Source organism: Pseudorasbora parva, chromosome 10 (genome assembly GCF_024679245.1).
Source record: "Pseudorasbora parva isolate DD20220531a chromosome 10, ASM2467924v1, whole genome shotgun sequence".
In the NCBI taxonomy this organism is placed as follows: domain Eukaryota; kingdom Metazoa; phylum Chordata; class Actinopteri; order Cypriniformes; family Gobionidae; genus Pseudorasbora; species Pseudorasbora parva.
Genome location: NC_090181.1, coordinates 38,383,900 through 38,406,183, shown reverse-complemented (window position 1 = coordinate 38,406,183; position 22,284 = coordinate 38,383,900). Strand labels below are relative to the sequence as shown.

General features: G+C 38.0%; 1 protein-coding gene across 5 annotated transcripts in view; it reads left to right on the top strand.

The window, feature by feature from the left end:
• supt3h (SPT3 homolog, SAGA and STAGA complex component) overlaps positions 1-22,011 on the top strand; it is a 180,297-nt gene extending 158,286 nt beyond the window's left edge. For 4 of the 5 annotated variants that reach the window (XM_067456035.1, XM_067456039.1, XM_067456038.1 and 1 more), the window contains one exon: positions 21,019-21,087. In XM_067456035.1, the coding sequence (XP_067312136.1) occupies positions 21,019-21,072 (54 nt within the window). In that variant the 3' untranslated portion in view covers positions 21,073-21,087. Of the gene's footprint in view, positions 1-21,018 lie in introns of all 5 variants that reach the window. The other variant, XM_067456036.1, reaches the window with a different exon arrangement.
• The last annotated feature ends 273 nt before the right edge of the window (positions 22,012-22,284 follow it).

The window sequence follows — 22,284 nt, the reverse complement described above, 5'->3', positions numbered from 1 at the left end:
CTGTTTTTTGTTTTAAATTCTGATATTTGTAAGTTTTCATTATGATGTAATACAATTATCAAATAACAAAGCACTAGAATAGAGCATGGACTTCTCTGCTTTTAATGCAAGTAGACAATGATTTTATTTAGTAAGATTGAGAACTTGTTCAATAAGAACATGTTTTACATTTTTTTATCATGTATGTACAATTAAAACATCTTGTTTTCATACAACTCGGACAACATCTGTATTCATACAACTCCTGTGTAAATTGTCGAAAATGTACAACACAGCTTACATTTCTACTGCGTAACTACTAGCACAGTTTTATTTCATTTTACAGCAGATTTAACTCGTTTTACCGAAGGACCTCCATGGAAATGCACAACGTCCTGGGATATTTCTTTATTCACAATTTTTTACTTATATGTTTGTGAGTGTGCTAAATATTCAGTAAGAATTGCTCTGATGTTGACGAGGCCTTTGCAAACCAAAGCGTTATAGAAGCACGTTCTCATTACATCTCTAACTGAACTGAAAAGTCCTACAGTTTCATTGTCACCTAGCAACGCAGGACAACTGTGACTGGATAGGACCATTTCCATGGCGTAAACATGAAGTCGACATGTATAACTGTAGGAAACTGGGAGTTGCTCAGGGACGCAGTGTATTGTTTAATATATAAAACAGGTGTTATATGGTTTTCCAGGGTATGATGCTGAGTGAAGACTTCCAGATGTTCTCTAGTGCCACTTGCGTTCGCCTTTGATGAGTAAATCTCAGCTCCTTACTGGGAATGGCACAGGAATAATTAGACGGGGGGTGGGGGGTGGGGGGTGGGGGGGAGCGAGTGACTGAGTGAGTGCCGTCAGAACAGAGTTATCATGTAATTGGCTTGGTTTTATTGCGACTGGAGCCAGTTTAAAGCCATGATTAATTGCACCAATAAGCAATTTTCACTCTGGTCTTTTTAAAACCCAAAAGGTAGAAGTAGGCCCTTGTTTGGAAGGGTGAGCGTATATGGGGTCACTGACAGACATGAGGCAATTTCTCTTTAATGTGTACGGTTATCTATCGGAGCGTTCGGTGATGCGGTCGCACTCCAGACTGCGCCATGCATATGAGCCAACAGTTAAGTCGACGTATTAACTTCAAATGCATGTGAGATTCTCAACACTCCCCCAGATTGAAACAAAGAGAAATAGCCAATCTGGAAACAGTTCCCTTTCACTCAAGTTTCACCATTGTGGATGCGTAGCATTATGTAATTTAAATGTCTGCCCCAGTGACTGTTGTTGGAGGCTTTATCGGCCTCAAATTACCAAAATCAAGTCATTGTGAGATTATTAACTTTGAAATTGAATTAAGAGGGTAACGCAAGACCTACAATCATTCAGAGATCATTAGATTACACTCACGCACAGGGCAACGCGATTACCTCCCCCATCCGCAAGGACACCAAGTCACCGGCCAAGAAGAAGTATACTTTTATTTGATTCCAGAGTCTGCTGTTGTGGAAAATCGGCTCATCAGATGGATTTTTTTTTCCTTTTGTGTTTGTTTCTGCCAGTTTTGTAGATGCCTGGCAAAAGCATCCTTTTCTGATGCTTAATTTGACCTGCTAATGCGAGGTTTGCGAGGAGAACTTTCTAGTGCTTTGTAGTGCCACGAGTATATGCAGTGTGCAATGAAAATCCACAGGGATTTCATTTTCATAAGTATAACTTTTTTTATAATTAGAAACTCTGAGAAACCCTTGTGAAACTCACTGCCATGATGAGGGTGTTGCTGTGTTGCTGCTTTGGTGTATTAAGTAATTTTTAGCACACTGCAATGTGGTTTCTAGGGTGTTACTATGTTGTTGCTAATGTATTCCGGGTGGCTTTTACTTGTGTTGCGAGTAAATATTTTAGCACAGTGCTATTTGGTTTTTAATGTGGTCACTAGGTGGTCATGAGGTGGTTATTAGTGTTTTTTAGTACATTGCTTTGCAGTTGCTAGGTGTTCTAATCAAGCAGCAACCTCCTTCAGCTTCTCTTGAAGCAAATATCGAAGTTAATTAAACCGCAATTCTTCGACTGACCGCTAGGGACAGGCTCCAGAAGGTACAGTGCCTTGCAAAAGTATTCGGTCCCCTTGAACTTTTGAATTTCAGGCTTCAAACATAAAGATATAAAACTGTTATTTTTTTGTGAAGAATCAACAACAAGTGGGACACAATCATGAAGTGGAATGAAATTTATTGGATATTGTAAACTTTTTTAACAAATCAAAAACTGAAAAATTGGGCGTGCAAAATTATTTGGCCCCTTTACTTTCATTGCAGCAAACTCTCTCCAGAAGTTCAGTGAGGATCTCTGAATGATCCAATGTTGACCTAAATGTGTGTAATCAAGTCTCTGTATAAATGCACCTGCACTGTGATAGTCGCAGAGATCCGTTTAAAGCGCAGAGAGCATCATGAAGAACAAGGAACACACCAGGCAGGTCCAAGGAGCACTGTGCAAGCGATAATATTAAAATGGAAGGAGTATCAGACCACTGCAAATCTACCAAGACCTGGCCGTCCCTCTAAACTTACAGCTCATACAAGGAGAAGACTGATCAGAGATGCAGCCAAGAGGCCCATGATCAATCTGGATGAACTGCAGAGATCTACAGCTGAGGTGGGAGACTCTGTCCATAGGACAACAATCAGTCGTATACTGCACAAATCTGGCCTTTCTGGAAGAGTGGCAAGAAGAAAGCCATTTCTTAACGATATCCATACAAAGTTTTGTTTAAAGTTTGCCACAAGCCACCTGGGAGACACACCAAACATGTGGAAGAAGGTGCTCTGGTCAGATGATACCAAAATTAAACTTTTTGGCAACAATGCAAAACGTTATGTTTGGCGTAAAAGCAACATAGCTCATCACCCTGAACACACCATCCCCACTGTCAAACATGGTGGTGGCAGCATCATGGTTTGGGCCTGCTTATCTTCAGCAGGGACAGGGAAGATGGTTAAAATTAATTGGAAGATAAATGGAGCCAAATACAGGACCATTCTGGAAGAAAACCTGATGGGGTCTTCAAAAGACCTGAGACTGGGACGGAGATTTGTCTTCCAACAAGACAATGATCCAAAACATAAAGCAAAATCTACAATGGAATGGTTCAAAAATAAACATATCCAGGTGTTAGAATGGCCAAGTCAAAGTCCAGACCTGAATCCAATCGAGAATCTGTGGAAAGAACTGACAACTGCTGTTCACAAACGCTCTCCATCCAACCTCACTGAGCTCGAGCTCTTCTGCAAGAGGAATGGGCAAAAATTTCAGTCTATCAATGTGCAAAACTGATAGAGACATACCCTAAGCGACTAACAGCTGTAATTGTAGCGCCACCTTTTGCTGCTAAGTATCAACTTAAGGGGTACGAATAATTTTGCATGCCCAATTTTTCAGTTTTTGATTTGTTAAAAAACTTTGAAATATCCAATACATTTCTTTCCACTTCATTGTTGTGTCCCACTTGTTTTTGATTCTTCACTAAAAATTACAGTTTTATATCTTTGTTTGAAGCCTGAAATGTGGTAAAAGTTTGCAAAGTTCAAGGGGGCCGAATACTTTCGTAAGGCGCTATAGCAGAATCTCATTGAGCCCCATGTTACAGCCTGGTACAAATTGGGGTTTTGGTCTATATGGCTAATTTTGCCACTCTTGACAACTGTGAGGGGGCTGATTTTTTTTTTTTTTTATAACTCATTTGTTTACATTATATAAAGCCGTTTATTACAGGTGGATTGCTGTTTATCTGCTGTCTGTTAGTCATCACAACACCTCAGCTCCACCCACATCCCACCTCTTTGCCCATTTTCTGTTATGCGGGAGTGACATGCAATGACGCTCTGCAAAGATGGTAGGGCTCTTCAGAACCCTATGGGTAATGTCACGGACACTACGTCCATTTTTTTTTTTTTTATTAGCACATTGCTATGTGGTTGTTAGGGTTTTACCATGTTGTTGCTATTTTGTTCTATATGGTTACTAAGATGTTCTGACTGTTTTTTTTTAGGGCGTTGCCATGTCATTTCTGAGGAGGTCTGAGGGTTTGTAGTGCATTGCTATGGTGTTGCTATGCAGTTGCAATTGTGTATTGAGAAATTCGTTAACACAATGCTATGTGGTTTCTAAGGCGTTGCTATGCAAGAGGTTCTGGGTGGTCACTAGTTGGTTGCAAAAGTGTTCGTGGTGGTTTTTAGTACATGGTTGTGCGGTTGCTAAATGTTCTAACTGGTTGTTAGAGTGCTGGTATGCTATTGCTGTGGTGTATCAAGTGTTTTTATTTTAGTTTGTTGCTTTAGGGTTGCTAGGGTGTTCTGACTAATTTTTAGGACGTTGCTATGCCATTTCTGAGGAGTTTTGAGAAGTTCCCAGTGCATTGCTAGGATGTTACTGGGGGTTCTGTGTAGTTACAAAGGTTTTCTAAGTGGTTTAACTTGTTGCTATGTGGTTGCTTGGCTTTTTTAGGTTGACAGTTCTAGAAATAAGCACAAAAGTGTATCCAAAAGAGCTAGATCTTTGCTCGATCTATTAAATTTCATTGGCCCTTAAGCATGTTTAGAAATTGCTGTGACAGCAATATCTTGTACCTTACTTACAGTTTCCACCGGTCTCTCTTGCATAAGACTTTTTGCCAGAGACAACAAACGGGGGAGTGATGCGTCTCCTCTCTTGTTTATTGCTCCATCGTCTCTATATCGGAGGATGGACGTCTTGTACTGGGCTGCTGACATCCACAGAACTCCCCGTTTCTGTGCCCTTTTCAATGCCTCATAAATGCTGCACTATAAACGGCTCTTTGGACCAGGTTTTACATCCCTGAATTCCAGTTGCGTCCCTCGTGTTGGCATCAGACGCCAGTTCCTGCGCTCAGTGTCTACAGAGCCATTGAAAACCTTCTCTAACAATTACACATTTACAAGTAGAGGCATTCTTCCCTGTGGTTTGAATAGCTTGTTATTACTCCATGAAATTGCTTTGTGGATGTCAAGTGAACGGTTGGACTGGCAGAGTCTTACAGAAGTGGGTCAGTTGGAATGGGAAAATGGCATACGGTAGTCTTCCAAAGAGGCAATATTTTATCGAAATGATATTCAAACCTCCCAGTGCAGAAATACAGCCCAAGTACTGGCGCCATTTGAAGTAAAGCGTAATATTTGTCTTTGAAATACGTTTATCAGAGAAAGAACAGCACTCTGCAGTAATGTCCAACTTCCTGGATTATGAGCCTTGAACACAAAGAACTGTATTTGTTTTTATTTTACGCCAAAGTGTTGGCAATGGCGGCCTATCTTTTCTTATTTGTTGAAGCATTGATATAAAAATACTATGCCATTAGAAGCATGAAGCCGAGCGTTTGGTGCCAGAAAACGCTTTGCTATTTCTCTCTCTAGATTTATGGAGTCGTTTTTTTTTTTTTTCTCCCCCTCTTCTTCAGTATAATTTCTGTTGAGCCGCATCTGGAAGTATTTATTTCAGTGCCATGTAATCCATCTCGTGGCGCAGTAAACAGACTGGCTATTATTTTTGAATAAAGTCTCATCTTCAGGCTTCGAGAGAGCGGAGTGCTGCCTGCGAGTCCTCCTGGCTGTTTCAGATGCTATTGATTTACGGTGGGTTTTTCCACATGCTGACCCCCAAATCCCACTTCACAGCGAGGTGGTGTACAGTACGGCCCATTAAGTCAGAGTTCTGGGGATGCACTTCCCCGCTGGAGTGCGCTGGATCTGGCTGCGTTTCGACTCCCCAAATAATGGCTCCGCAGCACAATAACAACTCTAATCCTTTGCCCAGAACTCTCGAAGGTGCCGCTTTACTCTAAATCACATCGCTTTTAGCATTTCTTCTGCTCAGACTTGAGGATAGAGCTCAAATTCTGATTATAATAGTGCTGTTTACAACAAACCCTCTGAATTAAGCAATATCAAGATCTGTAGGGATTCATAACTCCATCACTTTTTTATTGTAATGTGTACTGTATAGCTGCTTTTAAACAATCTGTATTGTAAAAAGTGCTATATAAATCAAGGTGACCCTATCTATCTATCTATCTATCTATCTATCTATCTATCTATCTATCTATCTATCTATCTATCTATCTATCTATCTATCTATCTATCTATCTATCTATCTATCTATCTATCTATCTATCTATCTATCTATCTATCGATCGATCGATCGATCGATCGATCTATCTATCTATCTATCTATCTATCTATCTATCTATCTATCTATCTATCTATCTATCTATCTATCTATCTATCTATCTATCTATCTATCTATCTATCTGTCTGTCTGTCTGTCTGTCTGTCTGTCTGTCTGTCTGTCTGTCTGTCTGTCTGTCTGTCTGTCTGTCTGTCTGTCTGTCTGTCTGTCTGTCTGTCTGTCTGTCTGTCTGTCTGTCTGTCTGTCTGTCTGTCTGTCTGTCTGTCTGTCTGTCTGTCTGTCTGTCTGTCTGTCTGTCTGTCTGTCTGTCTGTCTGTCTGTCTGTCTGTCTGTCTGTCTGTCTGTCTGTCTGTCTGTCTGTCTGTCTGTCTGTCTGTCTGTCTGTCTGTCTGTCTGTCTGTCTGTCTGTCTGTCTGTCTGTCTGTCTGTCTGTCTGTCTGTCTGTCTGTCTGTCTGTCTGTCTGTCTGTCTGTCTGTCTGTCTGTCTGTCTCTCTGTCTGTCTGTCTGTCTGTCTGTCTCTGTCTGTCTGTCTCTGTCTGTCCGTCCGTCCCTCCGTCCGTCCACTGTATACACACACATATACACGCTACTGAGTGGGTATGTGTACTGTGTGGACCAGTTTAGACCATCGGATTGAGGACAGTGTAAGTAAAGTAAAGGCCGATCCTCACTATCTGACATCTCTTTGTTTGAGGGTTAAGAGTAAGAATACGTTTTTAGGTTTATGGTGTGGGTTAGACACTAATGAAGCACTTGTAATGGTCGAGGTTATAGGGTCCACATAAAGATGTTTTAAATGGATGTTTCATATTTTAACTAAAAGTAGGAAGGCAGAGAATAATGTGTAATTGTCATTGATCATTTTTGTATTAATAATATATATTTTTAGTATTGTCAAAAAACAACCAGACATATTGATTTGTGATCAATTAGAAGCATACTAGTAATCGTTATCCACACCATCCTGCTTATTCTATCCACGAAAGCCGGACACGATGATTTTACAGACACGATAGGCTCAAGAGAGAGAGCGAGCGGGAAGACGGTCTGAAATTCGTTATTGCATTAAAACCCACACTTAGCCTTGTCTATTTTCCTAAGCCCTCTGGATTTCAGATCGAAGCCGTTTGAAGGAGGTTCTGACCCGGGACGACTGTACATTGATACAGTTGAACTTGCAGGCAGACTTGAGCGCTGGCAGTCTGACGGTGGGGAAGTCCCGGTCATACGCCATCTCGTATGGACCGCAGCCTTGATCCAATTCAGTCGGCTCCAAGCAGACAGGACCACTGCGCGTATCCCTGTCCTCTCCCTCCTCCCGGAGCTCTCGGGCGCCAGCGCACACACTCGAGAGCTCGCACACATTCCCACATCTGTCTTATGCTGCTCATGAATATGCACGAGCAGGAGTTACGCTTATGGTAACATCTCATTACGGTCAGCGAAATGCACACTCATGCGTCTTTCTCCTATCTTGTCTTTACATGCCTCTCAGACCTTTCATTCACACGTTTGTAAAAGGTTAGTCCACCCAAAAATGAAAGTCCTGTCATTTATCATCATTTACACACCCTTATGTTGTTCCAATGTGTGCTGCGCCGTATGATAGAGCCAACTATATCTTTGTTTTAGGAAAAGACCAAAGTCATTATTTGTTGGAAATCGCAGCTCTCAAATCCCTTTTGCGCTCACTTTCAAGTTTGAAAATACGTAAGTGTGAATGAGATTTAAGAGATACGGTGGAGAGAAACTTTTTCTTGCAAAGCTATCATTTCATTTTAGAAGACCATACAATGCAGCATACAAGGCAATTCAGAATGCAGCATAAAAGTTGTTTGGCTGTTATTTTAATTATTTATGTTATTAATATATATTTTTTAATATAATTTCCATTAATTTTAATTTGAATAATTTCATTTTAGTGAAAGTAAACTACCAGTGAAATTTTTTTTTTATTATTCAATGAAGAAAATGTAGTTTATAATTAATTGGGGAAGTGCCTGATATTTGAAGGTAGTCTATCCATGGGAGCATTGTATGTTTTCATGCATCTGGAACGCTGTATTAAGGTTTTGTAGCCTATCCTCCTTATTCCTATCTCCCATGATTCCTTGCGTGAAAAATGTGTTTGTATTCCCTAATAGTCTAGTAGTACAACTTTTGTTGTGTGTGTCAGAGGTTCTGGGTTCTAATCTGCCCTTGTGTAGTTTTTTTTTCTCATCAAAACCCAATATCATCTGTGATTGTATGTCAAGAGCGAGGACAGTTTTTTGTGCATTTTGTTTTCTGATTTCACCGGAATAAAAAGAGTGTTAAGCGATAGATTAAAGTGCTCATCACAGTGTGCACCAGCCACAAGACAACTATGTGCCACTGATAACAATCCTAACCCTAACCTCCTCTTATTTAAAAAAACTAAAACAATTGAGCTCTTGTAGTTAAAGGGGGGGTGAAACACTCAGTTTCAGTCAATCTCATGTCAATCTTGAGTACCTATGGAGTAGTATTGCATCCTTCATATCTCTGAAAAGTCTTTAGTTTTATTATATTTATAAAAGAAATATAGGCTGTACCGAGTCTTTCCGGAAAAAAACGAGCGCCTGGAGGAGCATCGAGTGGGCGGAGCTAAAGAATGACGATCGCGAACAAAGCGGTGACGTCCTCAAGCGTGGAGAAACCCATGGCTATCTTAGCTAATAGATATATTATCCAGAATCAAATCTGAGGCAGAAATAAATTGAACAGGAGAAACAGCAACAGCAGGACGTCCGTCTCTGTGGTATGTACTGTATTTAGTGGCCTGTCAACATTTGTGTGTCTTTACTCGCAGTTTATGAGGACATGATTCGGTTTATGGACTATTGTATGCGACTAAACATTAGCAGTAGCAAGCAAAACGGTTTTGCACGTCAGACTAGTGTAACGTTATACATAGAACAACTATGGAGTAACCGTTAGCGCATTTGAATGACGAAGCACGCGATCGTGTCGTTTACTGATGTTTACTCACGCGACGAGCCAACAGCAGACATTTGAAGCCATTTTACTCACCGGCTGCTTCCAAAGCAGGACCGAACCTTTATCGCTGGGACCGCTCCGTCAAAAACACACTTCTTTGGTATGATTTGGTGAAGTCCTGTGACAGCAGAGGCGTGGAAATCCACTTTGAGACGCGACTGAAGCAATGTTGTGAAGCTTCCCGTCATTTCTGCGTTAAAATCGGTTCAAATGCAGCGCTGCCTTCCCGGAATGCTGTGCTGAAGCGTTGAAGTCGCTCGACGTCACCCATAGGAATAAAGTGGAGCGCGGTGCGCGACATAAGTGTTCACGGACGACTGGATCTGCACCTGAGATAGTGTTTACGGGCGTGCATTTCCTTTCTCGCTCTAGTAATGCGCGTTTCACCCCCCCTTTAACTTACTTAAATACTTAAAAGTATTTTGTTTTCGTGTTCTTTATTGGGCAGGTTTATCCATGAGATGTTTCAAAAAGTGGTGGGGACAATATCGACCCTGGCAAAAAGTGGTGGGGTATGTCGCACCCGCATATTACGAGTATGGCTGCAAAACAAACTGTTACGCCTCAAACAGAAAAATGTGATCATACCTCTGCCTTCTACTGTCAGAGCTCCGCAATGACATTTTAGAATAATAAATACATAAATAAATAACAATACATGTTAAAACACAAAACAATATTTGTTAAATTTTAGTTGAAATCACTTCAGAAAGAAACACTTTTGACAATTAGCCACTGAGACTAATTAGTTTACTGCTACTTTTACTATCTTCCAGATGTTACACCCATAATCATTTTACACCCATAATCATTTTAACAGAAGCCCCACAGAGAATAAGATGGATACATTGAAACTATCCTACACAATAGTTAACATGCTAGCAATAGATTCAACTTTAGTTTTAAAAAATACAAAAGCATTTTTACTGGTCATAACTTTTGGAGAAAAATAGCACAGACACTGGACAAAGATGAAAAGAATAAGCTCATATACATATCAAATAATTAAGTATGATTGAGCTTTAGGTGAAGCATTTTAAGGTGCACTATTTAACTATTTTGTATTTTTGCTGTAAAATATCAAAAACCACTAGGCCAGTGTTATATATTTTGTTCAGTTGAGTACTTACAATATCCCAAATGTTTCCAACTATTTTTAAACTGAAAAAATTGCTATTTTAACTAAGCAGCGGGGACGTCTGAGCAGAGCGTCTGAGGGAGTCGCCTGTCAATTGCATCATATCTGCGTTACCCTCGGTTCTCGGTTTTATTCTGCAGAAGTGCTTTACTCTTAGCAGTCTGAACAAGTGTCACAGCAGCCACCGAGCGAACGCACAGAGTCACGTCATAATTTTAAACACACTTAAATGTATGTAATATGATAAACAGAGCTATGTTACCTCATACTCATGAGCGGAAAAGCTGAAATAGCGCTGGCGCCCGCGACTGTGTCCCGTCATAATAAAAATCCCTTTGCTCGCGAACCGTGTGTTTGCGTAACAATGGCTCAAGTGGCCTTGTTTAGCTCCACAACACTCTGTCCTGCTCTGCTTCATACTACAGTAATGTTAATAACTGCATCCATGAACATGATTTCTGCCCGAGTCCTGTCCTATCCGATTCTTTTCCACCGGCTGTGAGGTGAAGACCACATGTCTCAAGATGCTGAGCTCAAACTTGGCGTCATCAAACTACACCTTTGTTTTGAATAGGTGCCCTCTAGACGGAAAGGTTGCATAGTGCACCTCTAAAGCTACACTATATGTACATTTTCCGTCCCTGTGTTTAAAACGATGTTATTTTTCACTCAGCGGCTGCTGTGACACTTGTTGCAAACTGCAGTAAGAGCAAAGTGTTTCTGCCAAATAAAATAAAAAACGTTTATTTTATTAAAACAGAAACCGAGGGTAACACGAATATGACACAATTGACAGGCGACTCCCTCAGATGTCCCGGCTCCTTGGTTAAATTTCTCACAATTACAAAAAGTTGTAATCACACTGTACAAATAGTTGGAAACATTTGGGATATTGTAAGAACTCAACTGAACAAAATATATAACACTGGCCTAGTGTTTTTTGGATATTTTACTGCAAAAATACTACATAGTGCACCTTTAAAAAATTCATTGAACCCACTTAAATACAAAATCGAATAAATAATCAAATCTTATTGTAACATTTTCAGAATTAGCAATTAACAAAATGAACCTAGTGTTAGCCCTAGTGTTCCACAGAAGAAAGAAGTTCATATAGTTTGGAACAACATGGGGGTGAGTAAATGATGACAAATATTTCCTTTTTTTTTTTTTTTGAGCGAACAATCCCTTTCTTTTTCTCTTCCAGTCTTTGGGGTGAAGTTCCTGCCTAGGCTTGGTCTGTGACAGATCTTTGTTTTTCTTTGCTGGTATTTATGTTCTTTTTGTGCTGAAGTGTTTAAATGTATTCCTGACCCTTTTGTCTAATGTGTTTCTTGGCCTGCGGACTTTGTGTAAAAATGACAAGAAGCGAACTATTGGAGGTGTTCGAGGCTGAAATATGCACAGCACTCAGTTTTATGGTGCGTGTGAAGGACTTGGTTTTGTTTATTGACACTAACAATGTTTCTGTGTTCATCAAACCGACCGGGTACCGTAAAACAATGACTGTTTGAAACGGTCACGCACGAGACCCGTGGCACATTGTTTGTGACACGCGGTAAACAATGCCTGATGGCCACCATTTTTTTTTATTTGGCATAAAAATAAGAGGCATGCAGAATGATATTCTAGCTAATGAGTTACATGTGTTCCCCTCAGTGCAGCACTGATAATTGGAGTGTCATCTCTCAACGGAGAGGAGACAGTTTGTCTCTCACATTTACGCGGCCGCCTGAGACTCAACGGCCAACGAGAGGACACAGCAGAACTGATCAAAGATAAACCTCCTCTCACCAGGGGTCATCCATCTTTTTTCTGCTCAATCCTGGCAGTGATATAGCTTAACAGGCTAGAAAAGAGAAGTGCAAACAGTTTCCTTCCTCACGCAAACAAGACGACCAAAGAAGCTTCTCTTTCAACTTGGCTCTGTTTTTTCCTGCCAAAATGGCCAAAGCACTAGAGAGTTCTTTTATGAGCCGAGCTGTTCTCTCCTTGTAATGGTGATAAAATCACGCTGTGTTTAATATTAGTGCAATTCACCTCTCATAACTAAAAATATTTGCATATAAACGTATACAAGAATATACATATATTAAGAGAACAAAAGATTTCTGATTTGTGATAATTTGAAGTCTGTTAAAAAATGTGTATATAATTGAAGTGTACAAATTTCAATTATATACACAAAAGTTTGTGTGTCCAAAAGTTTGATAGCAATATATATATATATATTATATATATTATATTTTATAAATATATATATTATATATATATTTATTTTTTTTTATTTTTTTTTTATTTATTTTTTTTAAGAAGTTGTTTGTGCTCATCAAGGCTGCATTTATTGAATCAAAAATGCTGTAAAATTGTGAAATATTTCTGTTTTCTGTGTGGATATATTTGTGTGTTTTATTTCTGTGATCAAAGCTGAATTTTCAGTATCATTACTCCAGCCTTCAGTGTCACATTATCCTTCAGAAATCATGATGATTTTCTGCTTAAGCAAATGTATTCAGAATTAAAACTGCATTGCCAAGCATGCTGGCACACACAAGGAGTTTACCTTGGTATTGAAGCTTCCAGTACAAACATATGAATATAACAAAACACATAACATTTAAGAATAACAAATATTAAAAAGTATAAAGACAGGTTCAGTCAGAATAATTATTTGCAGATAATGAACATATTTACAGTACTGTGAATTATAATATGAATGAATAGGACTAAAACACTGTTAAAAAAAAAAGAAGAAGAAGAAAAAAAAAATTAGGTTTCCAATTGAAAATTGGTGACTGATCACATAAAAAATGTTCATTTGACCAAACTTAATTTCTGTGAATTGATGCAATTTAATTAACAGAAATTCAGTTTGGCCAACAATTCTTTTTAGATGTGATCAGTCACTATAAAATGTTCTAATAGAGACAAGATATATATATATATATGTATATATATCTTCTCTGGAAATAATTTTATATATATATATATATATATATATATATATATATATATATATATATCAGAATTGTCAACCCTCTTTCTTCTCTGGAAATAATTTTATATATATATATATATATATATATAGAGAGAGAGAGAGAGAGAGAGAGAGAGAGAGAGAGAGAGAGAGAGAGAGAGAGAGAGAGAGAGAGAGAGAGAGAGAGAGAGAGAGAGAGAGAGAGAGAGAGAGAGAGAGAGAGAGAGAGAGAGAGATATATATGCGCATAACATGCATAACAGATATCAGAATTGTCGACCCTCTTTCTTCTCTGGAAATAATTATATATATATATATATATATATATATATATATATATATATATATATATTTTTTTTTTTTTTTTTTAAGTATAGTTATTTCCAAACTTTTGAATAAATACTACTACTAATAATAATAATTATTATAATAATAATAATAATAATAATAATTATTATTATTATTAATATTATTATTTATAATTGTTTATTATTATTATTGTTGTTGTTATCAATTTTAAGAGCATATTTGCCTGCTTAACATTTTATGGAAACAATAATTGATTTCAAACTGTGAAGTAAAAATAAAAAGTTTAAAAAAATACTTTTATTCAGCAAGGATGAAATATTTATCAAAAGGGACAGTCAGTTTATAATGATACACCATATATTTGGTTAGACTTTATTTTACGATGCCATTGTTACAGTGTAATTATATATTTAAGTACTCAGTGATATACATTAACAACTTGTACTTGCTTTTGGTAGGTTTATCGTTTGGTTTAGGGTTAGTTGCGTGTTATTATGCATTATTTACTGTTATTACTATGATAACAGTAATAGTATATGCAACAAGGACACTTTAAAATAAAGTGTTACTGTAATACGGTTAATAAATGCAAATAAATGCTTTCCATTCATCAAGGTATCCCAAAAATGTATCCCCATTTCCACAAAAATGTTAAACGCTGATAATATTCATAAATATTTCTAGAGCAGCCAGTGATGATCAGAATGATTTCTGAAGGATCATGTGACACTGAAGACGTGGAGTAATGATGCTGAAAATTCAACAGGAAAACAAATCTTAAATATATTCAAATGTAAACATAATTTAAAATGTAATAATATTTCACAATATTACTGTCTGTACTGTATTTTTGATTAAAGGCAGTGCCACACTTTATATTAGATACAGGTAAAATTATGGACAGGTATGATGGAATGGGTTTTTTGTTGTTGTAAATGTTAGTTCATAGTAGTTAAGTCCATCTAATATAAAGTGGGTCCAAAAGGTGATGATATTTAATATTTATATATAAACCTATATATAACCTTTTGGTTATATATTTACAGGTTTATATCAGTACAATATGGTTATTTGTCACACTGCTGTCTAAATATTGGTATTGGGCATGGATAAACCCATATTGTTCGACCACCCTTTAAGTAAAACATGACATTAGCTTTTAATTTTTTTATTTTGGGCTTATCTTTTCTTTTCACTAACATGACAGTGGACTGTCCGTAATGATCCGTTTTAAATTAATAAAGCAATAAATGCATTATGTGACTCTTTTGACCTTTGTATAAACAACTGCCATCCAAGAGCATATTGCTCGTGAATATAAAATCCAGACTTTTTTATTTTACTATAGATTTTGTGTCAGGCTCACACGGTTGGAGAAAATCATTAATTCACATCATGCTACCAATGCAAATTTAACAGCTTGCACAAATAACCGCCAACATGTGGTGACCATTCACTGAAGTGAAGGCCACGAGCGTGCGTCCAATAAAGCCTTCCAGACCCCTGCCAGCCTTCCGTATCGACCGATCCCAGATTTCTGATCCATACGCTCTGGATTGCAGCAGAGCCCGTAATGTATACAGGCAATAAAATCAGCGAGGGTCAGTTGCTGGGCTACTGGAATGCGTTTTTACAGCGGCGCTTCTGTACGCGGGCTCTGAAACCGCACAGCCTCTTCCTTCTTGTACTGTCAGCAGGCGATATTTCATCAGAAAGCCTCTCTCCACACAGATGCTTCCTCTGCCCATGTTGCAGTTTTTTTTTTTCTCTAGTTTTTCTTGGAGCCCGTCAGGTCGGTTTCGCCCCGGCAGAGGTGCGGAGGGCGGCCGTGGCCTGCCACCCACTGCCAAGGCCGGAGGCCTGCCTGGATGAGCCGGGTCTGAACCTGGAGACCTCCGTGGAGTGTTTCCATAAGGGGGGAGCGGAGGTCTTACTTAGCACTATTTAACTGCAAAAAATTGAGATTTATGAATGGTCGAGCGGAGCTATTGCGAGGCAGTTTGCAAAAGCACAAAGGTGGAATGTTTCACCCGCGTTTGAATTTGCCCTGAATTGATATTCTCCTACAGCGTTGTTAATGGAATTCAAATAGAAGATCAATGAGATCTGATCTTTTATACAGCTTTCCTTTAATCTGTGTCCTTTTACATTTCACTCTGTCATTTTTATTTGAAAATCATTTGAACTTCCTCAGTTTACCATCTTGATTAACTTGCAGGTGCTGAAGGGCATTGGGCAAGTGTGTTTAGTGAATTCACTCCTTGATTTCCTCTGTTTCACACCATACTTTCTGTCCTCAGAAGCAGATGTGTGAAGTAGGATTCAGCTCAAAAATGGCACCAAAAGCCTGCTGTTTCAGTTTGAGTGTTGTTAAATGTGGGGCTAATACACTCTAAAAAATGCTGGGTTAAAAACAACCCAAGTTGGGTTGAAAATGCACCGACCCAACAATTGGGTTGTTTTAACCCAATGGTTGAGTTGTTTTAACCCAATGGTTGAGTTGTTTTAACCCAGTGGTTGGGTTAAATGTTGCTTAAGACAACCCAATTGCTGGGTAAGAACAACTCAACCATTGGGTTAAAACAACTCAACCATTGGGTTAAAACAACCCAATTGTTGGGTCGGTGCATTTTCAACCCAACTTGTTTTTTTTTTAGAGTGTATATTTATTTTTGATGCGAAGAAAGCCTCAAATCAGTCTTGAAACAGTGATTCTGTCGAATCTTTACTTTAGACAGTATAAAGTGCTTTAATCATGCCTTGGGACTGGAAAAATATAACAATAAATTATGAATAAGTAAAAAAGGATTTTTTTAAATCTATACAATCGTTCAATCAAACTTTAGTCATTTTTTAATAATAATTTTCCATTTTTAATACGTTTCTTGTATCTATGTTAGATTAAATAGCTGTGTTTTGAATATTTCTTAAATATATATATTTAAAAAATATATATTATTACAATTTGATTTTGTTTTGAGCTTTATTTTACTGTTAATTGTTCATATTTTTAATTTGTTTTATTTGTTTTAATTAATTTTAACTTTTGAGAAAATGAATAACTGCATGTATTTTTGGTTACAATTTAAAAATTTCAAAAATACTTCCCAATGCTTGGTGAAAAAAAATAATTTCTGCCACTGTTCCACACTGTATGCAGATACAGACACTGAAGTCGAGTTTGTGCTGTTTTCCCTTCTTTTCCGTTCGCAAAGTATAAATAATTAGCAGAGGGGAGGACAAGAGTTGAGACGCTGCGACAGGTCTCATGTGCAGACGTCAGGTTGAAAATATATTCCATACAGGAAGGAACTCTTCCCTGAGATATATCTCAATTGCTTCCCCTTGAACATGCACATTATATACATATATCAGGGTGGATTTCATGGCTATTTATTTTTCAAGATCTTTAGGGAACCCCTCTTGGTCAGCTTCCTTGAGGATGTGTATTTTTATGTTGGAAAATAAGCCTGCAATGTTGTGCAAGGCCGAAGGTAACTGAGAATTTGCTGTGCTGGAAAAATCCAGCTTTTAATAAAGCACCATTCATGCTCAATCTGTCAAGCTTAGAGAAACGGAATCAGATTAAAATTCACTGAAATTTGAATCCATCAGTTCAGAAAGCCAAAACATCTATATTGAATCAGGTTTTTTTAATTTTTTAATGTTAATTCAAACCTTTGTTTTAATTTTAAAAGCTTGTTCATATACACTAAATTGCCAAAAGTATTGAGACACCCCTCCAAATCATTGAATTCAGTTGTTTTTATCACAAACATTTGTGAAAGGATGGGTCGCTCTCAAGAGCTCAGTTAATTCAAGGGTGGTACAGTGATAGGTTGCCACCTGTGCAATAAGTCCATTCGTGAAATTTCCTCACTACTACGTATTCCACTGTCAACTGTTAGTGCTATTATAACAAAGTGAAAGAAATTGGAACAACAGCAACTCTGCCATGTAAAATCATAGAGTGGGGTCAGCGCATGCTGAGGCGCACAGTGCGCAGAAGTTGCAAACTTTCTGCAGAGTCAATAGCTACAGACCTCCAAACTTAGATAAGCTCAAGAACACTGCATAGAGAGTCATGGAATGGGTTTCCATGGCCGAGCAACTGCATCCAAGCTTTAGATCACCAAGTGCAATCAAAGCGGCGGCTGTATAGGTGTAAAGCACACTGCCACTGGACTCTAGTGGAGACGTGGAGTGACAAATCATGCTTTTCTGTCTGAGTTTGGCGGTTGCCAGGAGAATGATACTTGCCTGACTGCATTTTGCTGGGTGTAAAGTTTAGTGGAGGGGGGATTATGATGTGGGGTTGCTTTTCAGGGTTTGGGCTTCACCCCTTAGTTCCAGTGAATAATTAATGCTTCAGCATACATTTTGGACAATTTCACGCTCCCAACTTTGTGGGAACCGTTTGGGGATGCCCGACAGAACACATTTGGGATGAATTCGAGCGGAGATTGTGAGCCAGGGCTTCTCTTCCAACATCAGTGCCTGACCTCACAAATGCACTTCTAGAAGAATGGTCAAACATTCCTGTAAACACACTCCTAAACCTTGTGGAAAGCCTTTCCAGAAGAGTTGAAGCTGTTATAGCTGCAAAGGGTGGGCCAACTCCTTATTAAACCCTACGGATTAAGAATGGGATGTCATTCAACGTCATGTGCATGTGTGTTTTGAGTCCTTATTTTTATTATTTATGTTTTTAAACCATGCATAAACATTATTCTGTGAAAAATACAAGCATGTATATACATGTTGATCACATATTAGGGTAGCCCAGGTTTGCCATTAATGTGTTTATAATCATCTGAAAAAAGCACACATTTCAGAGCATGTCAAAACTTCTAAAGGGCCCAAAAACAGCTCATTCAGTGGGTTAAATTGGGCCTAGTTAAATTAGGACATCAGTAGCTTTTAAAAGGGAAAAAAGGTGTGCATACTGAAAGAAAACAATGGCACTGACATATTTTAATCATGTTTAATAATGTTAGGGCAAGCTGCTTTCAGTTAAACATCTCAAACATGCATTTTAGTCTGGGACTTAGCTTAAGCCATGTCTGTGAAACCGATGGGTCGTGTTTTAAATGCGTTGTCAGTGTATCAAGTTCAATTTGAATGCAGTTTTTCCCACATCCAGTGTAACAGATACAGGTGTAAACGCAAAAGTCGATTCTTGACCAGAGGATCGTATGTTCTCCTGTTCCTCATTCTTCCTGATTAGCAATCTGCTTTCCAGTGTGCTGATCCTATAATTTGACTCCGAGATAATGACCCAAAGAAACAGAAGTCGCGAGCAAATCAAGCCTCGACCTTTGAGCTTTGATATGCGGGAATCTCGCTTTATAAGTTCCAGGTTGTCAGATGTGGAATGAGAGCTTTCACAATATCCTTTCTTTTTTGCCTTATTCTGTCGTGTGTTTTTTTTCCAGTCAGTTCATGTTTCTAGGCCTGTATCTAGTTTGAGTCGTCTGTTTTCCTGTACCGTCTGGGACCTGTCTCCATTTCGCTTTTGTGTCCCGTTAAAATGCCAGACAAATGAAGAGAGTTCGCCATAATACGAATGCAAAAACACACGCATCAAAAAAACAAATTGTATCGTAAGGACGAGGCCAAACAGCACACATCTGGTTTGAATTCTCCATTTCTTTTATGACGAGGAAATTAAATGACATATATAACAATCTACCACCCAGAGTTGGTTTGGATTCTGTCGGCTTCTTTCTTTCTTTTTTACCCACAATGCAGCTGTATACTGTATTGTCCTGCTACAGTTTTTCTTCCTGTGGTTGAATAATCATAATTAATAGGGCTATAACAGACTGTCAGAGGAGTTTGCTGTGTTCAGTTCATAAAGACACTTGTTATTTTTATATGTTGCCCGTGACTGCATCCGCCTTTCACCCCGGGTTTGTGGTGATATGATGGTTATGTTCATAAAATACAGATCTCTGTTGGCAGAAACATGTCCTTAAATAATTAAAATGATGTTTGTGTGTGACCACTTGTTACCATCCAACCAAGCGCTTATGGTAACTCAAATGACAGATGATGTTAAACATTAAGCCCTGTGTGAAGGTTACACGACTAACTGAGAACATCACATTCATGTTGGTTTATATCGTTTTTAACAAAACTTTTGATTAAAAATTGCGAAATTTGCTTTTAAAAATTACCAAGTAAAATGAATGCTTCATTTACAACTAAAAAAATATATATATTTTAAGTTGGCCTGGTGCACATGAGCAATTTATTTTTTAACCATTTAATTTATTCTGTATTAACTGAATGGAATTATAATAGATAAAATAGATAAACAACACAAAACAAATGAAGCCACCATCAGTTTTCAGATAATTACACTATTGTTCAAAAGCTTGTGTGTGTGTGTGTGTGTGTGTGTGTGTGTGTGTGTGTGTGTGTGTGTGTGTGTGTGTGTGTGTGTGTGTGTGTGTGTGTGTGTGTGTGTGTGTGTGTGTGTGTGTGTGTGTGTGTGTGTGTGTGTGTGTGTAAACCTAATTCGTTTATTTAGCAAAGACACATTAGGCCATCTGAAAGTGACAGCAAAGTCATTTATAATGTTACAAAATACTTCAGTTTCAAATAAATGTTTTTTGTTTTTTTATCCTGGGAAAACTACGGTTTGCAAAAAATGTGAAGCAGCACAACTGTTTCCAGCTTTAAAAAATAATAAACATATTTCTTGAGCAGCAAAATTAGCATATTAGAATGATTTCTGAAGGATCATGTCACTGGACTGGAGTAATGCCGAAAATTCAGCTTTGCATCACAGGAATAAATTACATTTTACAGTATTGTCACAGAAAAGAACAGCTACTATAAAGTGTATCAATGTCTCTCAATTTGGCTGTTTTCCTGTATTTCTGATCAAATAAATGCAGCCTTGGTGAGCATAAAAGATTTCTTAACCTTTTTGAATGGTAGTGTGTATAATTTCTGCATGATTTTATAGTGTTTTTTTTATTATTCAGGCAAAAATATTTGAATCATAAAACATATTTGCAACCTAGTTGTTATACAGTTCAGAAATAAAATATGTGAACCATATAACGACTACTTTGCAGTTCTGTGGACCCTCACAATTACACCCCTGTGACATTTTTAAAGTCAAGCCTTCAACAAATCAGTGTGGCGTTTCCCCAAATAGATTCATAAACCACTTGTTAACCACATTTGTTTTGTATCTGCATTTCTAATAGACGAGGACGGTGTCTCGTAACCCACAGAACCAGAAATACTTCGATTAAACATTAAAGAGAAAAAAAAGGCTGCACATTCCAGCCCGTGTCGTCTACGAAACCGGAAAACAAGAGCCGGCCTTCTGCCTCTGTGGAACTCGAGCGCTAATTCATAACAGATTTCCTTTTCTCTGCTGTTCCCCGACAGAGTGCCTACCGCAGGAACGGGATGACTTTCCTGGCCTGCTGAGGTGAACGGGAGGGAGGGAGGGAGGAAGGAGTCGTCTCTGTCAGCGTGGATCTGCGCTCATGCCTCATGTGTGTGTCTGTGTGTGTTTTACAGGTTCTTTTAGACTGGCAAGAATCTGTTATGTTTTGTAGGTGTTCATGTAACCTCTAGCAATGCAAGTTGTATTGTTTTATTTTTAGTCTGTTGTAACAAATATTCCATATTTTTTTGATGATCTAAAGAAGTAAGTTCCTGATGTTTAATATTTTGTTTTGTCTTTCTTCGTCTGGAATGTTGGATAATGAAAACCCATCATCCATACTTAAATTTTTCAAGTGTAATATCTTGCTTTTGTATTCATCTTTGTTTAGATTTAGATTTTAATCATTATTATTTTTAGGATTCAAATCTTGAAATAAAATGTTATGTGTTCAAATATTTATGTATTTATACATGTATTTTTTTAGAACAAATCATGGTATTACCATTTCTAATAAATGTGAATACCATGTTTGTCAACAATAAAGCAAAAGCCCTTAAAATAAAAATAAAAATGAGTATCTGTGTAATATTAGTTTACATTTTAGTTGCAAGTTAGTTTACATTAGTTACGTCTCAACAGAAATCGAGACTCATCAGACAAGGCAACATTTTTCCAGTCTTCAACTGTCCAATTTTGGTGAGCTTGTGCAAATTGTAGCCTCTTTTTTCTATTTGTAGTGGAGATGAGTGGTACCCGGTGGGGTCTTCTGCTGTTGTAGCCCATCCGCCTCAAGGTTGTGTGTGTTGTGGCTTCACAAATGCTTTGCTGCATACCTCGGTTGTAACGAGTGGTTATTTCAGTCAAAGTTGCTCTTCTATCAGCTTGAATCAGTCGGCCCATTCTCCTCTGACCTCTAGCATCAACAAGGCATTTTCGCCCACAGGACTACCGCATACTGGGTATTTTTCCCTTTTTACACCATTCTTTGTAAACCCTATAACAAGTGGAAAGAGTAAAGAAATATTCTACTCAAGTAAAAGTACTGTTACTTAAATGAAATTTTACTTAATTTTAAGTAAAATTACTGGTCTAAAAATTTACTCAAGTAAAAGTAAAAAGTAGCTCATTTAAAATGTACTCGGAGTAAAAGTTACTTAGTTACTTTTTTTAACAGTGGGGGTGGGGGACTATATTGTGATTATAATGAGATTTTCACGATATGACAACTATCTC